The following is a 22,737-nucleotide window of genomic DNA, read 5'->3' as shown; positions in this document are numbered from 1 at the left end:
CTCCTCCCTCCAGGTCTTTAAAACGGCTGTTCACCACCATCTCTTATCTTCCCCAATCCAAAACCTTGATCTTTTCTACCCCCGCTAATTTCACCCCAAATCCACTTTTTTGAGGTTACTTTTGACTTATTTCCTGGAAGTCCTTGGTGTTCTTGCGTTTTATACCTATCCTGCCTCCCCCCAGGCCCTCTCCCTCCAAAAACATCTCCCGATGTCCCTGCTCTCAAATGTTGTGTTTGTGTGCTTCCTCCCCTTCTCTCCCCATCTTGTCGACCGCTCCCCTTTTTATATACTTTGTTTGCTTGTTTGTTTGATTTGTGTGTTTGATAAATGTTAGCTCTTTCACGAGCCTCGACTCTGTACACAAAAAAAAAAAAAAAAAAGTTGGTGAGTGCATCCGTATGAAACCACTGCCTGGAGACCGAACTGGTCGCTGGAAAATAGGAACCTGCGTGCAACAGGTTGCCCCACGCTCCTATCTCGTGGATGTGGAGGGTGCCCTGTATCGCCGCAATCGCGTGGACCTGAGAGTAGCTGAGTCAGCACCACCTCCCTGTTATGGACAGCCCTCGGATTTGCTAGCGGAGGAAAGGCACAACCAGAGCATCACAAGACCGGATGTGCAAAGTGAAGACAAAACTGCCATTGAGCCTGAGGGCTGCAATGCTAAGAAGAATTTGGTGAGAGTGAGCACACCAGCAGGGAGGACCTGCAGCACACCCTCAACACCGGCGATGGTCAAAGAGCCTCTCTCACATAGGAGCCCTGTTTTCTCCCGCAGTGGAAGACTGTCAAAACCCCCAAACAGACTTGATCTGTGAACTGTTACAAGTAACAGCAAGGACATTTAGTTATTGATTTGATGTCATTGATTGGTGGAAATGTTCAGCTCCTGGCATAATCCTATGTTATAATTTAGCCAGAATATTGTTATGTTGTGTTACCAGTTTACATCTCTTTTCGAAATTTTGGTAGAATAGATTGCATCACATTATATTAGTAATGTTAAAAAAGGGAGATGTTACAGGTGTTAGCTTGTGTTGATAACACCGCCCAGTGTACTGTGCACATGTACTTCCCAAGTCTCCTCCGGGCCGGGAGTGCCGGACGCGGAACATGGCTTGCTTGAACTACTAACGGCCCCGTGTCCTTTTATACGAGCGTCTGAAACAGGTATGACAACTGAAGATGAGATGTTCAAAATGTGCAGAAGTGCAGGGGAATTACACACCTCAGTCATGTCATGAAGGTGCTGGTGAGGGTTCTGGCCAGGAGGATAAGGAAGAGTGTGGAGAAGGAGATCGGTGAAGAGCAGCAGGGTTTTAGAAAGAGTAGGGGAACACAGCTGGTGGAGAAGAGGTTTGAAGTGCAAGGTGAAATGGCATTTGGATTTGTGGATCTGGAGAAGGCCTACAACACTGTCCTGAGAGAGATGGTGATGGCGACACTAAGATAGATGGGAATGCCAGAGGCAGACGTTAGGTTGGTGGAATGGATGTACGACGGAACAAAGGAAAGAGTTTTGGTTGGTCATGGGATGTCGGAGAAGTTCGATGTGAACATCGGTTTGAGGCAGCGAAATGCTCTCAGCCCACTCCTGTTTATCATGGTGATGGAGCTGATAATCAGGAAGGTAAACATGAAAGATATTCAGGGGAGGATATTGTATGCAAACGATCTGGTTGTTGTGATGAAGAGTGGGAGGGAGATGCAGGAAGTACTGGGGGAGTGGAACGAGGCATTGGAGAAACATGGGCTGAAGATGAGCATGGATAAGACGGAGGTGATGTGGGTTTGGCAGCAGAGAAAGGAAATGAATATCAGGTTAGAGGTGAAGGAGATCAGACAAGGAAATAAGTTTGAGTATCTGGGTGGAACAGTGACCGGGGATGGTAATTCAGAGGCAGAGGAGGATTCAGGTGGGTGCAAATGCATGGAGGAGGGTGGAGGGTCTAATAGCAGACAAAGATTTCAAGGAGATTGAAAGAAAAGGTTCTGATATCATGCATAATGCCGGACTATCTTTACGGTCCCGAGATGGTGGCACTGACAGAGAGACGACAACAGAGGCTGCCGGTTTGCAAGAACAACTGGGTCAGGAGGATTGTGGAGTGAAGAGGGTGGGTAGAAGCCAGAAGGCAAATGGATGAACTGAGGGAGGAGATTTGTTTGCAGATGAGCTTGATGGGGAGATTGGTGAAATGCCGACTGAGATGGGCTGGACAGTTGGTGCGGATGGGGGAAGAGAGAATGGCAAAAATCCGCGAAAGTCGATGACAATCCCGTGAATGTATGCCACGGCATTGTTTCATTGGGGAAAAGGGGGATACGTTGTAGGTTCTCGGCAGGTCCTGATTCATAGAGGAAAATTTTTAAAGTTCAAAATGTTTTCGACCGCAAATGCACATGATTACAGTCTCACAAAAAATGCGACAACACCAGGTACCGTTTCCAATTTATTGAAGGAATGCGCTTAGTTTATTAAAAGTGCTTAACCATACCGTACCATGAAAGTAAAAAAAAAACACAACACCATCATGTACCGTTTAAATTTTTTCTTTTACAAACACACGCAACTTTCAAATGGTGATGGTGATGGTGATGGTGATGATGATGATGATGATGATGATGATTAATTAAAATCCCAATAATTCCTTCAACCTTGAGAGCGACCCAAATGATGGTGCAGCAAAATTGTACGCTGAGGGAGAGCCAGGAGAGGTATGAGAAGGTGAGGATGCTGGTGAGAACGCTGAGAGGAATGCAGGGAGGGTGCTGGTGATCTTGAGGTGGAGGGAGCAGGGCTGAATAAATGTGTGATGGGGAGCTGCCTGACACATTGCCCAACATTTGATGCAGCTATTTGTTCGGGAGAAGCAAATCATCCAAGCCCCTCTTGAACTTGAGGTACCTCTCCACGACTGGGTCAGCATCTTACAACTTGTCGACAATCACCCGCATGTTCTACAGCAACTTTCGCTGCCGCTTCCGGTCCCTCGAGCAAGGAGGCGACTTCGACCTCTGCACGGCATCAAAGTTAAAGTATTTTCCCATTCGTGTCTTTGTCAAATTTCCACTCATTATTTTACTGTGCATGTGTTACTGTGTGTTTCTAGTTAGTGTTGATTTGCAATTCGTGCAAACTTGTGTATAATTAATCGTTTTCTGTTCGCACCGCGTGTGCGGCCTGGTCTCTCAAGGCTTCCCTCCCCCAATCGGTATTTTGTGAATTTAAGTTCTTTCCTTCGCTGTATTGCTTATTTCTTAGATTTTCTCTTCTCCCCCTAACTTCCCCAAACATCTACCCTTTGTCTAACATTTTAAATCCCCCCCCAAAAAAAGAAGATTTTTATTATTCCCTTTTATCCTCACGGGCCCCCACGTGTGCTTGTTGTCTCGCCACGCCCCCTTCATCTCCTTTTCTTCCACCTCTTCCTTCCATCTCCTGCTGAAAATCACCTTTCCAATTCTAGTTTCCTCCATCTCATTTCACCCTTTCTCCTTTCTCTGATCCACGCCCTTACTTCAGGGACTTTTTCACAGATTGTTTTTCACGGTTTTGTTTAAATATGTTTAAACTTTCCCCTGCAGTATTTTATTCAGTGGTTTATTACAACACACTGTTTTTATTCCTATTTAAAAGGCTTTTTTCAATTTCCTCATCAAATCATTTCGTAAAAATAAAAAAAATCAATCTCTTACAGTCATTCCTTTCTACATTCTCTAAACTCACCTTCATTCCACTCCTCCTTTATCGTTTTCAAACGGATCTTTGACTTGAAAATCACAATAAACCCAGTTTGTAAAAAGATGCTCTACCTCCCTCTTCCTCAACGGTATGGACCTCAAGCATCCGGTGCCTTCGCTCAAACCTGATTGATCTCTCCATACAGGATGCTTCTGACAAACCAGATGTAATCTGCTTAACAGCAACTTTCTTCCTTCAAGATGTCTCTGATTCCTTAATATCTCTTCCTGGTTACTCCCTCCTCCGGTATGATAGACCTGAGCCTCGTCCTGGTGGTGTGGTTGCTATCTTTATCAAAAACTCTCTTCCTCACTCTCCTTGCACTGCCCTCTCTCCACCCCTCACCCAGGAGTACCTATGGCTACGGCTTCTTCTCCGCTCCCACCTTTTGTTCATATGTGTTCTGCACTCCAAACAGTGATGACTCCATTTACATCTCCCTGTCTGACAACATGGACCAACTTCTATCCACTCATCCCAACTCTCTCTTCCTCATATGTGGCGACTTCAACTGTCATCATGCCAGCCAGCTGGCTAGGTGTGGGTTCCTCTCACACCAGCCATGGCACCTCAGCAAAGGACTTCTGCAACTCATTGGGACTGACACAATCTGTCAATGTCCCGAACCGGATCTCAGTCAACGGAGCATCTTCTCTTCTTGACTTGGTTATGACTAACTTCCCTGCAAATGTATGTTCTTCTTCTGCTCCAATCAGTTCATCTGATCATTTCCTTGTTAAAGTGGACATCTATTTGGCCATTCTCAGAGAGCCTCCTCAGCGCCTTTTAAGTGTGATGAGTATGCCTTTTAAGTATGTCCAATTAAAATGTGAGTACATCTATAAAGTATGTACAATGAAAATGTGAGTGCGTCTATATAGTATGTTCAATGAGAATGTGAGTATGTCTATAAAGTGTGTACAATGAGAATGTGAGTCGGTCTTTAAAGTATGTACAATTAAAATGTGAGTACGTCTATAAAGTGTGTGCAATTAGAATATAAGTATGTCTATAAAATACGTACTATAATACCACATGAAACAGGTCTGGTTTTGTATATGCAATATGGTTAAAAATAATAGTTTAAAAGATTTTTAAAATCCCTTTCTCATCTTTGGCAGTGTCTGCAAGACATAACTAGAACAGCACTCGGTCGAGCACATGCCTCCACCAGGCTGAACAGTTTGTTATTTATCCCGATGATAGGCCGGATCTGGATTCGGACCTGAACCAAAATCTAATCGGCTAGTTCTTGTCAACTATCCAACTCGTCCATCAAGTTTAGTCATAAGTTATCCATAACTTTTTTTAATTTCATGTCATATATCGCTTTTCGCCCGATCCCTTCATGGTAAAGAATCACTTTTTTTTTTTTTTTTCTTTTTTTGTATACAGAGTCGAGGCTCGTGAAAGAGCTAACATTTATCAAACAAACAAATCAAACAAACAAGCAAACAAAGTATATAAAAAGGGGAGCGGTCGACAAGATGGGGAGAGAAGGGGAGGAAGCACACAAACACAACATTTGAGAGCAGGGACATCGGGAGATGTGTGGGAGGGAGAGGGCCTGGGGGGAGGCAGGATAGGTATAAAACGCAAGGACACCAAGGACTTCCAGGAAAGAAGTCAAAAGTCACCTCAAAAAAGTGGATTTGGGGTGAAATTAGTGGGGGTAGAAAAGATCAAGGTTTTGGATTGGGGAAGATAAGAGATGGTGGTGAACAGCCGTTTTAAAGACCTGGAGGGAGGAGTGGGATTGAAGAGAGTGAGGGAGTTTGTTCCAGAGGCGGGAGAAAAGAGGAATGAAGGAGTGAAGGTGAGCAGAGAGTCTTGATTTTGGCAGTTTAACCATAAGAGGGTTGCAGGAAGATCTTGTGCGACCTGTAGGAATATTTGGGGGACAGAGCCCAGAGAGAGCTGGGGGAGCAAGGCCGGAGAGGAGTCGGTAGAAGACGGAAAGACCACCAACCTGCCTGCGGTGAGTAAGTGAAGTGTTAACTTAAACTTGTTAAGCTTAAACTTGTAAGTGAAGTGTTAACTTAAAACACTTAAAAATTTAATAATTCTCGTATCCGAATCCATATTCAGATCTTCACCAAAATTGAATTTATTTGTCCTTGTCACACACGCAATCTGTCCACCAAGTTTCGTCCGAATCCGTCCACAACGTTTTGAGATATCTTGTTCACAGACAGACAGGGGTGAAACCATAACCTCCATCCACCTTTGGTGGCGGAGGTAATAAACTCGATGAATCATTAATTAATTGACAAGCTGTTTGAAGGTCTGCCGCACAAAGGACCAAATATTCGCAAAGCAAAATGACTACTTCCCCAATATTTGATTATTACATAATTTTACAAATCACACTTTAATTTTGACAGTTTATTGCACCATTCTTTGTATATATCAGCAAATCTAAAATGCTTTTGTTCAGCTATACAAATACATTGGTGCAATTAAGTGGTTGTTTCCATTACTTGTTGGTGCTGTGCACATTCCGATTATAATGCGACCAAAATTATTTTCATGCCTCCACCAACAGAGTCGCTGGAGGCATTGTGTTTTCGGGTTGTCTATCTGGCTATCCGTCTGTCCGTGCGTCCGTCCGTCCGGAATAGGTTTTCATTACGTGATAACTTAAGAACGGCTGAAGGGATTTAAGTCAAACCTGGTACAAGTGCATATGTATAATGATGCAAAGATTAACTCATTATATTATGGGTCAAAGAGGTCAAAGGTCAGAGGTCATGTTAGGTAAAAATTCTCTTACTGCGTTAATTTGTGAACAAGTGATGGGATTTTGGCCAAACTTGGTATAAGTATATATATTATGATACAAATATGAACTGATTAGATTTCGACATCAAAGTTCAGAGGTCATGTCAATTAAAATTGTGATACTTGAGGATAGCTGAAGAGATTTAATTCAAAATTGGTGCAAGCATGTATATTGTATGATGATGTGATAATTCAGGCGGAGGCATTTTGGTGAATATCACGATGTCGAAGAGTACCGTTTTAGTTTAAAAATGTGACCAAAATTAAACAAATACACTCTGTAGCGCAGCCTAGCCAGACTCCTCTGACAAAACGCCATTCCTGATACATCCTAAGTAAATTTATATTTGCCTTATTGCTTTTTGGCAGTGTGCCGACTCCTCTGGTTCTTAAATAATTTTCCAGACGTGTTCTGCGGAATTAAGCCATGAAGAAATAATGTACAGGGTATTTCTAAAAAATGGACTGTTTGAACGTGTTGTTGTAGAAAGATTACAAAAGGTAGCAAGTTCAGTTATACATTGATGGAAAGCATACATATCAAAACATTAATTATGCTCCTTGTAATTGACATTTTCAATGTGTGTACCACCCCTGTTCAAACAAGCTTTGATCCTGACTCCAAAATTCTTCACAACTCATCTGCAAATGGCTGAAGTGGTCGGTAGTCCTCCTCTTCCTGCTTCAGGACAGCCTGGGTTCGAGGTTTTTTGGCATAAACTTGACCTTTGGCAGCAGCCCAGAATAAAAATAAAAATTCAAGTCCGGGCTGTGGGGCGCCGACTCATGTGCTGTGCCCAGGTGACGTCACGATTTCCAAATGGGTGGTGGAGCAAGGCGATGGTTTATCCTGCATTGTGTGGTGGTGCATTGTCCTGCATGAACCATGCAAGTCTGAATTGGCTTGGAAACAGTAGTTGAGCAAGTTCTGCGTGTGAACTGCGTAAGACCTCGCGGTACCACTCGCCATTGACTGTCACCGTCTTACCATTGGCGTCCTCGAACCAATACGGTCCCAGCATACCTCATCTGGCATTCTTTACACAGAAGCAAGTGGACTTGGGGGCCCTTGAAAGACATCTCAGACACCTCCTCTGGAGGCTCAGCAACTCCAGAAGATGTTGCTGTGATTGTTGATAGCCCCATTCAAACGAACGTGTGCTTCATCACTGAACCACAGGGAGTTGATCCAATTTGGGTACTTTTGGACCATTTGGTCACTGAACCAACCACACATTGTTACTCGTCTTGCCATGTCATTCAGAGTTGGTTTATACCTTACAGATATGATGGAGGGACAGAGTTTGAGTTTAGAAGTGAGAATGCGCTACCGAGATGAGGCTGAGATCGTCAGTTCCTTCGCTCGTCAAAGCTAATTATGTTGAAGGAAGATATAGCATGTGATCATTCGCACCGAGTTCCTCATTTGTTTTGGAGGTTTGTGTTGGTGCCCTTAGGGGGTAATTTCATTTTTATTTTTTTTGGTAAAGTATACCTGTGTTCTTTAGCTGGCTGATGTGCAGGTTTTACGTGCTGTTCTTGTTTATCCCGTCCTGGTCCTGCATATTTTGTAGTTTTTTAAATTTTATTAATCCGTGGTGAAGAGTGTGCGCACCATGGTTTCCCATCATCTGACCACATTGAAATCATCTTCAGCTTGGACATTGCTGAGGGGTTAAATTTGTGTGATTACCCAGCTAACACAACACCGTTGGGCCAACGTTGGCCCAACGGTGTTGTGTTAGCTGGATATAATCTTGCTTACCGACTGGCTTTACATCCTGCGTGAAGTACATGGCGCATGCTCTTAGGTGCATTTTTTTTTCAATTAAATTATAAGCATGGTCATTCTCAGAGTTAATCTCCGGCCTGGTCAGTCTCTGCTACAACTATGGCTAAAGCGGTCAACATGGGGTCCATCCACGTGACATTCTGTTGATTCCATCCAATCATCTGCCTCCCAGTCCGGCAGAGAGAGCTGAAGTCAATTTTACACACCTTACTATTTACTACAGAGTTTAACAAATATCACCACGTTTTGGAAGAAATAAAACGTTAGAAAACTTAATTGCTACCTGAACTTGAAGTAATCTGCTGTACCTGAAAACACAATTTGGCAGTCTTTCGCATATGTGTGGCGGATGAAATTGTTCCAAGCCAAGAGGAAGAACAAGCACTAAAATTTACATAATTTTCTGAAAATTGCACGAATTTTTCCCAAGGTCTTTTTGTATTTTGTCTTTGCAAGTTCAGTGCTGCTGGCAGACCTTTGTCAAGCCTTTAATTCCTTTTACTGAAGCACTCATCCCAGAAGCTATCTAACTGCATCAGGAGACATTCTTCAGCAGTTGTTAATTAAGAGAGCCTTCTATTTTTGCATGACCAAAATATTTGTTCTGCTCAGCTCTTCGGCCTCGTCTTCCACGACTCGGAGTATTTTTAGTTGGGTTTGTTTTCATGCTGAAAGGCAGCTGCTTGATACTGATTGCTTCGCTGCAACTTCCAGCAAACCTTAGCCAGAAGAACAAGATGTACTGTTCGAGATGAAAAATAACAAAATGTTTAAGGAAAGCGAACAAGTTTTTGTTCACTCATCCCAGAAGTTCTCTAACTGCACCAGGAGACATTCTTCAGCAGTTGTTAATTAAGAGAGCCTTCTATTTACAGGCCCAATTCGCAATGACATTCTATCAAACATTTGGGTGCTTTGGGATTTCTACGAAGGGTTCATGCATGAAGTTTATCTCAGAAATATGTCGGGGTCGTGTAAGAACGGGCGATGGGAAAGGTCGAGCATTTTCTGATCTAAGTGAGAGTGGGAGTTCAACCTATTTGGATGAGCAATATACACTTCAGGAAATGTGCAAGGTTAGTCAAGGCCTGATGATGAACCAGATACTCATCTCGATGTGGGCTAGTGTTGGTCTGTGCTGGCAGACACGATAGACATGTAATGGATTTTCATAACCATGAGTTTGAAGTAAGTTTTCCGTAACGTAAGCGAGGTGCGGATGTCGTTTCACACGTTCGCCCTTTGTCAGAACAAAATATCTCTGTGAAAATAAGAGTTACTTCCTCTATGAATGTTGAACATTGATGTTCCTGTCCGAGAGTGACACTGCAGCCTGGAAGTCTCAACCTGTCTTGTCCGTGCTGTGGCTCATTTTGTGTTTTCGAGCATCCTCCTGTTTAAATATGCATCCTCAACTTGTGTGGGCTGACAGGCTATCTCAGATGTAGCAGACTCGCCTTTGAACTTGTCTACCTTGGATTTGATTCCTATGCCGACAAATTGTCATCCTGGTGCTTTGCAGGTGGGGCTTTGCATCAATAAGTGAACCATCCTTTGGAAGGTATGCCAAGACGGCTTGCTTAGCATTCCCACCTGGAACTCAGGTTCAAATCCCATGTTCCATAATACGTTTGTGCTTGGTCTTGCAATTATGCATTTGCATTTGTTTGCAATTATGAATGTCCTTGTCATTTATGTAAAACTACACTGACGTCTAATAATGTTTTTCATGCAATTTATGTTGGCGGCCTACAATGAAGCTTAGTTTGTGTTTAATACAGATATATCTCGTTGCTTGTGAACCTTCCCACAGTACATATTGAAATAAGTCAGTCATTATTTATGAATATCCTGACCAAATGTTAAACTCCTACACAATCTACCGAGATGGGGAAGGAGGGCGTGGGTTGGTGAGGAATCGTGTAAGCCAGGAGTACGCTGCATACCCATGGATGGATCACACTACTTCATCTCACGACGCAATATAAGATTGTCGACCTGTCACATAGAAGATTGTGTCATGACATCCTATTAACAACATTCTACCAGGAGGCATGTTAACGTCGTCTTAAATATTGTGTGTGCAGTGCGACACAAGGAGAGACGTATTGCAGGTCTCATGTTCTGCTTTTCTTTCATTCATCCATCTCTTCTTTTGTTCTCCACAAAGAACTATCCCTTTCTCTTCTACCCACGAGATTTGCATTGATGCCAAATATTGCCATTTTGTGTTGGCACAACCTCACTGTTATTTATTTATACATTGTACTCGTCATCTGTCGATCCAATTATTTGTTGTCATTTCTTTTTCAAACACCTTAAAAAAGTTATCCTCAATGTTCTTAGGCTATGATTCTCATCTGAGTAAAAGTACCTTTTATTGTGCACCCATAGTTATTTTGGAGCAAGCAAATGTGTTTTGCAATTATGTTCCTAAAATATTTATAACAATTGTATAATAGTAAGTGTTTTTTGTCTTACCATCCCCCCTTCCCACCTCCCCTTCTTACAGTCTCATTGAACGTGCACAAAACTCCTTTCTGCACCAGTTCCTGAGAAAGCTGTGTAAACCTCATCAGTGCATTCTCGCAAGCATGTTGCGCCACCTCCTGTTGAGACAGCAGCAGGCAGCACCATTATCAGCGCGTCGGAAAAAATCCAAGGTCAAACCAAAGAGGACGCAAAAACGGCAAGCCCATAAAAGGCTTTCAGGTTCTTGCCATTTCACTTCATCACTATCGAATTGTAAACGGGGACTGCAACCGATGGCAGGAAAACTTAAAACGGTGATGCTGTCTTCAAAAAGGGTCAACCACAAAACAGATCTGCCAGTGGGAAATGTGTCAAGTTTGTGCTCAACTGCCCAGAAAGATGATGGTCAAGAGGTACCTGATACCTCGAGAAGCCCATCACCCCCTCACCTTTCACATTTTTTGAAATCTGAGGATAGTCGTGAAGGAGGATGTAAGATGTGGCCCAATGATGTTGACGTTCACCCACCCCAACTTTTCCGACAACAAGAAGATCAAGATATTAATGTGAACTCAAGCATGGGTACTCTTGATAATACCACCTCATCAGACCAACAAGAATTGAGGCAATTAAATAATTCTATCACAGAAACTGCTGTGATGAGCACTTCTGAAACATTGGGTGTTACTGCTGAAGCCCTTTTAGAGCCCTTGCTGAAATGCAGTGATGTCCATCCACAGTCCTGCAAACCTGCGCCATACTTTAAGGATAATAATTGCACCGAAAATCAAAATGAAACTGCTGATGCAAAAGTCGATAAGGGGGGAGGTGTGGAGGATGAAGAAGTGGTTCCCAAGAGGAGGAGAGGTTTTGGGTTGAGAGCAACAAAAAAAGTGCAGTTGGCTACAGGTGAGCAGACTGCACTGCCTGATGCAATGCATTTAAATGCTGTGCAAGATGCGCCCTGCAATAAGGATAGTAGCAGTCGATCTTTGAAGACCGAAGGAGCTAGAAAGCAAACGCTATGCAGGGCATCAACCAAGAAACTTGAGCAAAAGCTGAAGCAACGTATTGTATTGCTCTCAAGGCATCTCCCATGTTGGTCTCGCAAGCCCCTTAAATCTCGCAATTTCACCGCAGAGAACGAGGAAGCCGATGTGGTCTATGTCAGTAATGCCAATAAAGGGGTATCTATGTCCAAAGAACAACCCTGTCGGTCAACAAAAACAGCCCGCAAGAGCATTAGAAGTTGCATCAGCAATCAGCAATACTGGGAGGTGCAAACAAAGTTTTTACATAAAGGACAGTCACCTGTGATAAAAACAGGTAGCCTGCAGACTGGAGAATCTCCAGCTGCAGTGTCTCCAAATAATCCTCAAGAACCAGAAGAAATGTGTAAGAAAATGAGTGGACAGGTCCTACAGCAGTGCAAAGATTTTTGCAGGGACCCCGAGCATGCTGCAATTCCACACTCAAGCACTACTACTACTACTGCTACAACTTTCCCAACTTATCCACCAGATGTGGCTTCCGCGTGGACCGCAAAAAGTTGTGACGAGTTGAGCGGTCTCTCTGAAAAAGAAACATCATTTGGTGGTACTTGTGAATATGGCACTCAGGAATTACTGCATGAATCGTCAAAATGTGAAGATTCAAAACTTGACATTGTGGAGCAAATTCCCTTTTGCTTACCAGATGGCAATGAGGCGTTGTTACTCGGTACTCAGAAAACCGCAGCAACCAACAGTGTTCGGCAATTGCCAAACACAGATCATTCGACTGTCATAAATTGTGGTGGGATTTCAGGTTCTTCATTACAAAATAACATTCCCACAGAAAATGTTTGTGTTATGGGCACAAAAGTTGACACGCACTCAAATGACCTCTTTGACATTAAACATGATTTGAATGAGGAAGAGCATTGGTTAAATGCGCTTGATCAAAAAATTGCATCTTCAAAATTGTCTCCTGTGCATGCCGTGGACAAGTCTTTCAGGAATGATTTGCTTCCTTTAGATGTCAAATGCATTAAGCAGGATTTGTCACCTTGCCCTAATGCAAACCCATCTGGAGAGTATCGGTTTATAAAGCAAGAAAATATGCTGGGAGAAGATCAAGGTCAGCACTCTCAGATCGGTTCAAAGGCATCACTTAAATGTAGTGAGTCTGGAGATTCGGAAACAAATGTTACTTCAGAGGAAACAGGTCTCCAAAAATCAGAAAAGGATAAAAATAGTGTCTTTGCAGAAGCTGATTCACAGCCGCAACTGCATTTGAAAACATGTCTCGAAGTCGAATCTGTTTCGAGACCAAGTCCACAACTCGTACCTCAAGAGGTGGCGAGCGTTTCTCATCGCTTGCTCAATGGCGTGCCATTCACTGAGGAGGTTGCACCAGACACACCAACAACTCGGTGTCATACAAACACCCTGGAGGCTTGCGAGCCTCAAAATATGTTCCATGAGGATTCTGACAGGCTTTCGACAATATCTTCAAATGGTGACGAGGATGAAATCGGTGTCAAATCGGTTTTGGACAATCCTTCACTTGATCTGGAGCTTCAGATGAAAGTGCAGTACCACAACGATGACAGCAAGTTTCAAATGAAGCTTCGTTCTCAAGCAACCCACAAAATCTCTAATTTTGTACGACCTGCCACTAAGAAAAACTCCAACTCCCACAAGCTATTTGGCTCATCACATGACAATAGGGTGAGCTCAGAGGATTGTCCATCTTCCTGCATCAACTCTGATGTACCTGGCATTACTCCAGGTCTTAAATCTGCTACGCTAGCACCACTAAATGAAACATCAGAAGACGTGGGCAATATTGACTCACAAAAGCAAACTATTCCAAAGCTACCTTCAGATCAAATAGAAACTATAACTGAAAGTGATGTCATCAGAAATGATCCACCAAATAGCATGCACAACAATGATAATGAACCGGATGAAACCCGCCGAGAGGTATTGTCATCCGAACGCTCTACTGTTAATGGTGTAATTGTAAAATTCACATCTCAAAAGTTGTCACCTGCAAAGGTTGTTCAGTTTGCAAACAAAACCTGCACCAATTCACAGGGGATGAAGAATCGTCTATCATTGTGTAAAAAACATAAAATGGTGGCAGTAAGAGGAAATCATGACTGCAAAATTCTGAAGATGACATCAGATGTTCCTTTGACCGATTCTGTTAAAGATGGAAACGAACTTTCTTCTTGCACCATGTCTGATCTGCCTCGCATTACTCCGGTTTATCATCCTGCCACGCAAGCATCACTAAATGAGACATCGGAAGACGTGAGCAATATTTACTCCCAAAAGCAAACGACTGTACCAACAAGTATCCAGCTGCCTTCAGATCAAATTCACACTGTGACTAAGAGTGACGTCACCATAAATGATCCACCAAAGATGATGCACAACAATGATCAAGAACCAGTTGAAACCCACCAAGAGGTACTGTCATCAGAATGCTGTTTTGCTGTTAATGACCAGAATGGAAAATTTTCATCACAAAAGTTGTCACCTGCAAAAGTAACACAGTTTACAAAGAATGTGTGCCTCAAGTCGCGGAGGATGAATAAACGTCATTCATTACGCAAAAAATGTAAAATGTTGGCAGTTAGACGAAAGCATGGCTGCAATATTCTGAAAAAGATCGCTGATGTTCCTTTGACCGATTCCGTTGAACACGGAAACAAAACGATCGCAGCAAGTGACACAGTTGCATCGATTGATCGTGAAATCGGTGAACAACCCGAAGGGTATATTAACAAAATAGAAGATGTAAGTTGTATAAAACCTGCGATTTTAATAACTAGGACTACAGATCCGAGGACCTTGTTGAGAAAAGAACTGAGAACTGCGAACAAAATTGCACCGTTGGATGGGATCCATCATGAAGGTTCACCAATAAAATGTACAAAAAATAATAAATGCATAGAGGAAAAGCCCTTTCCATCTTGCGAAGCTCCAGAAAGCAATGCCGCCGAACCGCAGAATTGCTTAGCATTTGCAACCCGACATCTTGTGCTGCCACCTACTTTGGAAAATGCAGAAGCCTATCTAAATCAGAAATATGAACAATTCAACAGAGGCTGGATAAATGTGCAAAAGAAACTAAAATGCTCTCCTGTGAAGTGCAAAAATATCATTAAAGATGTTTGGTTGTCCTCCAGAAAGAAACATAGAAAATCTAAGGGGCAGAACACGGACTCTCTGGTGCGAATGCTATTTAGCACCAATTACAGCTTACCTCAGATCAATGAGTGGTTGATGCAGACCACTGAGACCCACTCCCTGGAGGTCATCTCTAAGGCCAATGCCAGAGATCCAATATCTGTAGTACAGGAGGCCAGATGCAAATGCAAATTACATTGTTGTCGAGCAACACATGATTTTGGTGCCAAAGTTAAACAGATGAAGTTTGCGATAAGCCCGCATCAACCTGTCTCTCGTGACTCACGTCGAGACTACAGGAATCGTCCTAACATGAAGATTGTTTCCGAGCTTGCGGCCCATCCACTCATGGGAATCTCCGAGGTGGAGAAGGCCTCTCGGCGATTGCTCACAAACACTGTGCTGCACCCAAAAGATGATGAAAGAAGCATGTCGAGCGAGGCCACAGGTGTACGACTACCAGGAAGACGCAGAATCAGCCGGTTGAGGTGGTCACATCCAAGGACGTATTGCTCAACTTACCAACTCAGGACCCACTTTATGTGCAAGTATTCAGCCAAGCACCTTGAGCGATTTCGGAAAGTGCCCAACCGCTGCAAGCGTTTGACACAGGAACTAAAGGCCCTGCTTAACGACGACTGCTCATCGAAGAATATGAGCATGACTTCTCGTCCATAGTTCAAGTAGAATGTCCACTGCACCCAGACTATGTGAAGTATCCATGTGTTTGAATTGCAGGATCGGCCTGGTGAATTATCTTTGACCAAGTTAAAGCTTATGCACAAGAGAGAACAGAAGTATGGACACTCACCAGGTACTGTGATCCAAAGTGCAAAGTGACACAAATACAAAATCCTCAATTGTAGAAATCGGCTCAGGGGTTTTAATGGGTGCAGTGCTGTTTGTCAATGGTGGATTTTGAAATCCCTGCCAATTTGAATAGTGGTTTATGAACCACAATGGCATCAGCATTTTTGGTGCCTTTTACTTTTTGTCGACAACCTGAAATTGTGTGTGTGGGTGGATGTGTTTTTTTGTTTTTTTTTGTATACAGAGTCAAGGCTCGTGAAAGAGCTAACATTTATCAAACAAACAAATCAAACAAACAAGCAAACAAAGTATATAAAAAGGGGAGTGGTCGACAAGATGGGGAGAGAAGGGGAGGCAGCACACAAACACAACATTTGAGAGCAGGGACATCGGGAGATGTGTGGGAGGGAGAGGGCCTGGGGGGGGGGGGTTGGGCAGGATAGGTATAAAACGCAAGGACACCAAGGACTTCCAGGAAAGAAGTCGGCACCTCAAAAAGTGGATTTGGGGTGACATTAGCGGGGGTAGAAAAGATCAAGGTTTTGGATTGGGGAAGATAAGAGATGGTGGTGAACAGCCGTTTTAAAGACCTGGAGGGAGGAGTGGGATTGAAGAGAGTGATGGAGTTTGTTCCAGAGGCGGGAGAAAAGAGGAGTGAAGGTGAGCAGAGAGTCTTGATTTTGGCAGTTTAACCATAAGAGGGTTGCAGGCAGATCTTGTGCGACCTGTAGGGATATTTGGGGGACAGAACCCAGAGAGAGCTGGGGGAGCAAGGCCGGAGAGGAGTCCGTAGAAGACGGAAAGACCACCAACCTAACTGCGGTGAGTAAGTGAAAGGCCCTCAGAGAGATAGCGTCATCGCGGGAGATTCCAATGATTCTGAATGCTTTGGTTTCAACAGCGTGAAGACGAGCTAGGTGTGAGGCAGGAGCACCGGCCCAGAGGGGAGAGCAGTACTCCATTGAGCTGCGGATGAAAGCCTTGTATGTGGTGAGGAGCTGAGGTGTGCCAAGGAAGGACTTCGCACGACGGAGGATGCCCAGTCAGCGACTGGCTTTGGAGGCCAGCTTGGAAATGTGGTTTTCCCAGGAAAGATCATGGCAGATAGTGAGACCCAAAAGCTTGAGTGACAGAACTTCTTGGAGAGGATTATTCAGAAAGTAGATGGGAGGGTTGTCCAGTCGTTCTTTTCGGAGAGATATCGTAAGAGTGTGAGATTTGTCAGGATTGAAAGACATGTTCCACTTGTTTGCCCAGTCTGTGATTTTGTCCAGGTCTGCAGAGAGTGAGGAGGCTGCAGACTGCCGATCTGAGGGATGAGGAATGGAGCGGCAGAGAGTGGAGTCACTTCACGCCGTTAATGGGGATGTGTGTGTGTCTGTGTCTCTCTCGGTGTGTCTGTGTCTCTGTGTTTCTCTGTGTGTGTGTGTGTGTCTGTCTGTGTGTGTGTGTGTGTGTGTGTGTGTGTGTGTGTGTGTGTGTGTGTGTGTGTGTGTGTGTGTGCGTGCGTTCGTTTCCGTTTGTGGTCCTGCGGAATGTTTGTTTGGTATTGTTTTGCCAATTTTCAATGCACTGTGATTCCATGACTTTAAACACAGATTCAGCCAAACAGAATACTCTTGGGATTTCTACTTTGCTGTTTGACAACTCTCAACTGTCGGGTATCACAGTTTGCCCAAGGTGCCTAATGTACAAACCCTATGCAAGTGCATTGGATAATCATAATCACACAATGCTTTGTTTCCTCATCAGCATAGGGATACAAATCTTTTGCAAGTGGTGTGAATGAGGTATAGAATGTGTGCATATATATACATATATATATATATATATATATATATATATATATATATATATATATATATATATATATATCTTAAGAAACCTATACTCATATGTTAATCCTTTACTTTTTCATTTCAAACCAAAGTGCATTTTTTTGTGTTATACTTTTGGGAGAGAGTGTGGATCAGCATGGGGTTCCACTGTGTCTTCTGTTCGTGATTTTTTTTTATGTTGATTTTTAGATCTCATCAATCATTTGCTGGGATTTGTTTAGTTTGTTGCATCATTAGGGTTATCCAGTGCTTAACTTTCATTTTTTTGAAACGAGATGCCATGTGGGGTGCATGAGATGTCTCAAATCATGAAGGTGATTATTTTTATGGCCAAATTGACTTGAAATGTTGAAGCATGCAATCGACCATGAGGTTACAAAGCCTACCACGCAAACACATACCTAGGCTATGCCTTGACCATTGAGTGCATATTTTCTTACGGGTCAACCTATGGGGCAGTTTTGTGCACTGAATTTTTATAAATATATTGTTATTTTCATACAATGATGTCACAGGTTCGATTTATCACAAATGTTGAAGCTAAATCTGCAGGTCATGCAGAATTTGTTTGGTATAATATTATCCCTAAAATGTCAACCTTGCCTGGTGGACAGATGGGACAGCATATACATTCCTGTGTACTGTGGCATCCGTTTTGGAAACTTATAATATTAATGAGGGGGTGTACTTTGTACTCTGTCAAAGCGTCTTTGGGCTTCTTGAAAAGCACTATATAAAATAAATGTATTATTATTATTATTATAATGAATTCTTCAAATCTATATACTTATATAAAAAAGGTATAAATTATTTGACAATCAAAATGACCAAATTATTTGTTTGTTTGTTTTTTCAATGGATGAATACTTTTTTATTTCGATTTTCAGGATTAGGGGTAGATGTATATATATATATATATATATATACACACACACACACACACACACACACACACACACACACACACACACACACACACACACACACACACACACACACAACAAACAACAACAGGCATTTTAAGGCCATTTTCCCTGCAAGAGCGGGGGTTCGCCTTGCGGTCCCCATGACAATCTTCTCCATTTTGCCCTATTTTCTGCATCTCCCCTTGTTAACCCCCTTGCCCGCATTTCTTCTTCGACCATCTTTAGCCAAGTCTTTCTCGGTCTTCCCCGTCCTCTACTTCCTTCTACATTCATTTCCATCACTCTTCTCAACCAGTCACTTTCATCCTTCCTCAACACATGACCAAACCATCTCAACCTGTTTCTCTTCACAGCATCCATCACAGGCTCTATTCCCATCATCTTTCGCAATTCATCATTTGTCTTCCTCTCTCTCAATGATACTCCACACATCCACCGAACCATTCGCATTTCCACCCTTTCCAGCCTTCGTTGCTGCTCTACGTTCATTACCCATGTCTCGCTCCCATAAATCATAACACTTCTCACACATGCAGCATACACCTTTCCCTTCAGCTTCAACGACACTCCCCTCCTCGTCAACACGCCACTCAGATCCCGAAACTTCTTCCATGCACATCTCACTCTAGCAACCGTTGCCGAGTCTGATCCACCTTCTCCATTCAGCATGTCTCCTAGGTAACAAAATGTTTTCACACCTTCCAGCTTCATGCCGTCTCCAAGGTCCAACTCAACATTTCCTCCATCTGCAGCTCCCTCTGTGCACACCTTACACTTGAATGTAGCTGCCACACTGGCTAATGACCCTCTCAAACCACTACATTTTTGATGAACCCACTCAGCGCACATTGTACATTGAATGGAATTCACTCCGACACCCTTCCTGCACACAGCACACGGCCACTTCCCAGTTCTTTTCACCTCACCGCATGCTTTACCACTTGCCATCACCTTCGTTTTTCCCTTATTCACCTTCAGACCTTTTGTCTACATACATTCCTTCCACTTGTTCATCTTCTCCTTCAGTCCATCCATACTTTCTGCAATCAACACCAGATCATCTGCATACAACAACTCCCACGGTAAACCCTCCTTTACGTTCCGAGCCAACACCTCCATCACAGCTACAAATAGTGGTGGACTTAGTACCGACCCCTGATGCACTCCCACCTTCACCTCAAACTCACCACTGTTCCCGTCCTTCGTCCTTACAGCTGTGCACGCTCTTTTGTACATTGCCATCACTACTCTGATCAACCATTCCTCCACTCCTAATTTCCTCAATGCCCATGTCACTACTTCACGTGGAACCCTATCGAATGCTTTCTCCAGATCAATAAACCCAAGAAACAACTTCTTCCTCTTCTCCATGTACTTCTCCTGCAACTGCCTCACAATAAAAAGCACGTCTGCCATTCCTCTTCCTGGCATAAATCCAAACTGCATTTCATCAATCTTCACTTTCTTCCTTATCCTCCTCTCCAACACCCTTTCCAATACCTTCATTCCATGCTCCAATAACTTTATCGCTCGATACGAGCCACAGTCCAGAGGGTCACCTTTCCCCTTGTATAGAGGGACGAGGGTACTCAGTTCCCAATACACTGGAATGCGGCCTTCTTTCACCACCAGATTACAGATCTCTGTCATTCTCTTCACACCCCAATTTCCCGCTGCCTTCAACATATATCCCACAACTCCCGTCGCCCCCCCCCCCCCCCCCCCCCCCACTTTTCTACGCTTCATTGCTTTTATCGCTTCTTCAACTTCCTTCTCGGTTATCTTCTCTGCCGGTCCTAAAACTGGGCTACTCTCGATGTTGCCATCCCATTCATTCTCTGCATTCAACAGTATTTCCATATATCTCTTCCATCTTCCTTTAATTCCATCTGGGTCCACAACGATTTGTCCCACTTCATCCTTCAAACAACTCACCCCCATCACATCACACCTCTCTTTCACTATCTGCTTTGCAATCCTGAAAACCGCTCTCTGACCCTCTTCCAAATCCAAGCATTCTCCGAACATTTTCCTACATGCCTCCTGCGCCTTTGCTACCTCTTTCTTTGCAGCCTTCTTGGCTGCCTTATAACATTCATGCTCTACCATTTCTGCCCCCATACCCTTCGCCTTCTGCCACTCCTTGAACTTCTTCCTCTTCTCGTCAATCTTCTTTCCAACTTCATCATCCCACCACCATGTTTCCGAGTGCCTCGGAGGTTCTTTTGTCCATCCACATACCTCACCAATGGCTCCCAACAGACTATCTTTCATTGACATCCAACCACTTTCAAGCTCAACCACATCATCCTCGACCATACTCAGCCTCTCTTTTAATGCCTCCCTCACTGTCACTTCTTTCCACCTCCACACCTTCATTCTCGGTTGGTACTTCACCCGCTGAGCTCTACTCGCACCTTTCACCCTTATGTCGCAGACAACAAGTGGTGCTGTGAAACAGCCCCCTCTCCCTGGATCACCTTTGTGTCCCGGAGGTGCCCCCTATCTCGCCTACGCACCAGCAGGTAGTCAACGGTTGTCGTCGACCCACATATATATATATATATATATATATATATATATATATATATATATATATATATATATATATATATATATATATATATATATATATATATATATATACAGACTTGGCATTTAATATGGAATTTTTTTTTGTGGGGGTGAACTTGCTTTTCAAGATGTCTTAGAACCAAAAGTTCATTGGAATTATGTTGAAATTATTCTAGATTTTGTTAATGTGACCTTTAAAAGAAACAAAAACCACATTTGACATTTCAAAGCAAATAAATTGATCCTTGAAAGTGATGCAAACTGATATCGAACTCAATTCATGGACAGTACTGTGTTAAACTTCTGTACGTTTTCCAGAAGTATCTCTTTATTTTGCACATTATCCCAAATTTTTTTTAACAAAAACAAAAGTTAAATTACGACTGGGATTACGGACAGTAAAATTACAGTTCAGTACTTCGTGTAACCCCCACGAGCATTCAGGAGAGCACGTACACGTTGACACATGCTGTTCACGAGATTTGCCAAGGTTTGGACAGGAATCGCTTGCCATGCAGTGACAATAGCCTGCTGCAATTCACGCACAGAGGCAGGCTGCTGGTCCAAGTTGTCAATTTGACACGTTAATTCTGCCCACAAGTTCTCTATCGGATTCATATCCGGGGACATGGCAGGCCACTCCACATGCTCTACACCACGGTCAGCAAGAAAGTGTTGGATCATGCGAGCGCGATGAGGCCGTGCATTGTCATCTTGGAAGACAAAGTTTCCTCGAAAGGCTGCACGAGCAAATGGAAGCAATGTTTCTTCCAGAATGGCCCCGTACTTGAACTGGTTCAGGTTTCCATTCAGAACAACCAGGTCAGTTTTGCCCCCTGCATTAAAAGCAGCCCAAACGGTCACCCCACCACCTCCAGCTTGGAATCTTGGCACGATACAATCTTTGTTGTAGGCTTCATGCACTTGTCTGCGCACTCGGACACGGCCATCTTGACGATAGACCAGAAATCTAGACTCGTCACTGAAGATCACGTGATTCCAGTGTTCTGGCTGCCATTGACGGTGCTCTCTGGCCCACTACAATCGGCGCTGGCGGTGTTGTCTGGTCAGGCATGGCTTTCCCAGGGGACGCCTGGCACGATAGCCTGCTTGAACCAGTCGTTGGTTGACTAGCCTTCTGTATACAGGCACATTTGTCAGTTGCTGCCACTCAGCCCTAAGCCGATTAGCTGACTTTGTACGGCCATTGCGGACTAACCGGTGCAGCTGGCGATCATCCCTCCTTGTGGTTCTGCGGGGACGTCCTGGCCTCGGTATTGGAGTAGGGACATCCCTCTGAGCATTTCGTTTCAGGATCTTTGACACCTGACCTTGAGTGATGCCATACTGCCGAGCAATAGCACGCTGTTTCATGCCGGAATTTCGTAAAGCCACCACTCCATGACAAACAGCATTGTCGAGTTGACGGACCATCTCCAGAGAAAGCGGCAATAACTTTTGGAGACGTGCAGCAGTTGTTTTCCACTAGTACAGAACGCAACAACCCTTGTATACCCGATTGTGAAGCCAATCACCAAATGCACCTGTCCGTACATTTTGCCACGCCACCTGTGATATAATCCTGTTGTTGACTTCTTGCTGCGACAGACAATGT

The 22,737-nt window shown here is 43.6% G+C and overlaps 1 protein-coding gene across 6 annotated transcripts in view; it reads left to right on the top strand.

Annotated features, from left to right (window-relative positions):
• LCORL (ligand dependent nuclear receptor corepressor like) overlaps window positions 1-16,173 on the top strand; it is a 212,492-nt gene extending 196,319 nt beyond the window's left edge. For 3 of the 6 annotated variants that reach the window (XM_078772398.1, XM_078772399.1, XM_078772396.1), the window contains exons 8-9: window positions 9,844-9,882; window positions 10,834-16,173. In XM_078772398.1, coding sequence (XP_078628524.1) covers window positions 9,844-9,882; window positions 10,834-15,652 — 4,858 coding nt within the window. In that variant the 3' untranslated portion in view covers window positions 15,653-16,173. The remainder of the gene's footprint in view (window positions 1-9,843; window positions 9,883-10,833) is intronic. The other 3 variants (XM_078772400.1, XM_078772401.1, XM_078772397.1) reach the window with 1 other exon arrangement.
• The last annotated feature ends 6,564 nt before the right edge of the window (window positions 16,174-22,737 follow it).

The sequence above is a fragment of the Myxine glutinosa genome, chromosome 2 (assembly GCF_964187855.1).
Source record: "Myxine glutinosa chromosome 2, kmMyxGlut1.1, whole genome shotgun sequence".
NCBI lineage: Eukaryota > Metazoa > Chordata > Myxini > Myxiniformes > Myxinidae > Myxine > Myxine glutinosa.
The sequence above is the reverse complement of the archived record's forward strand: the minus strand, read 5'-3'. Positions and strand labels throughout refer to the sequence as shown.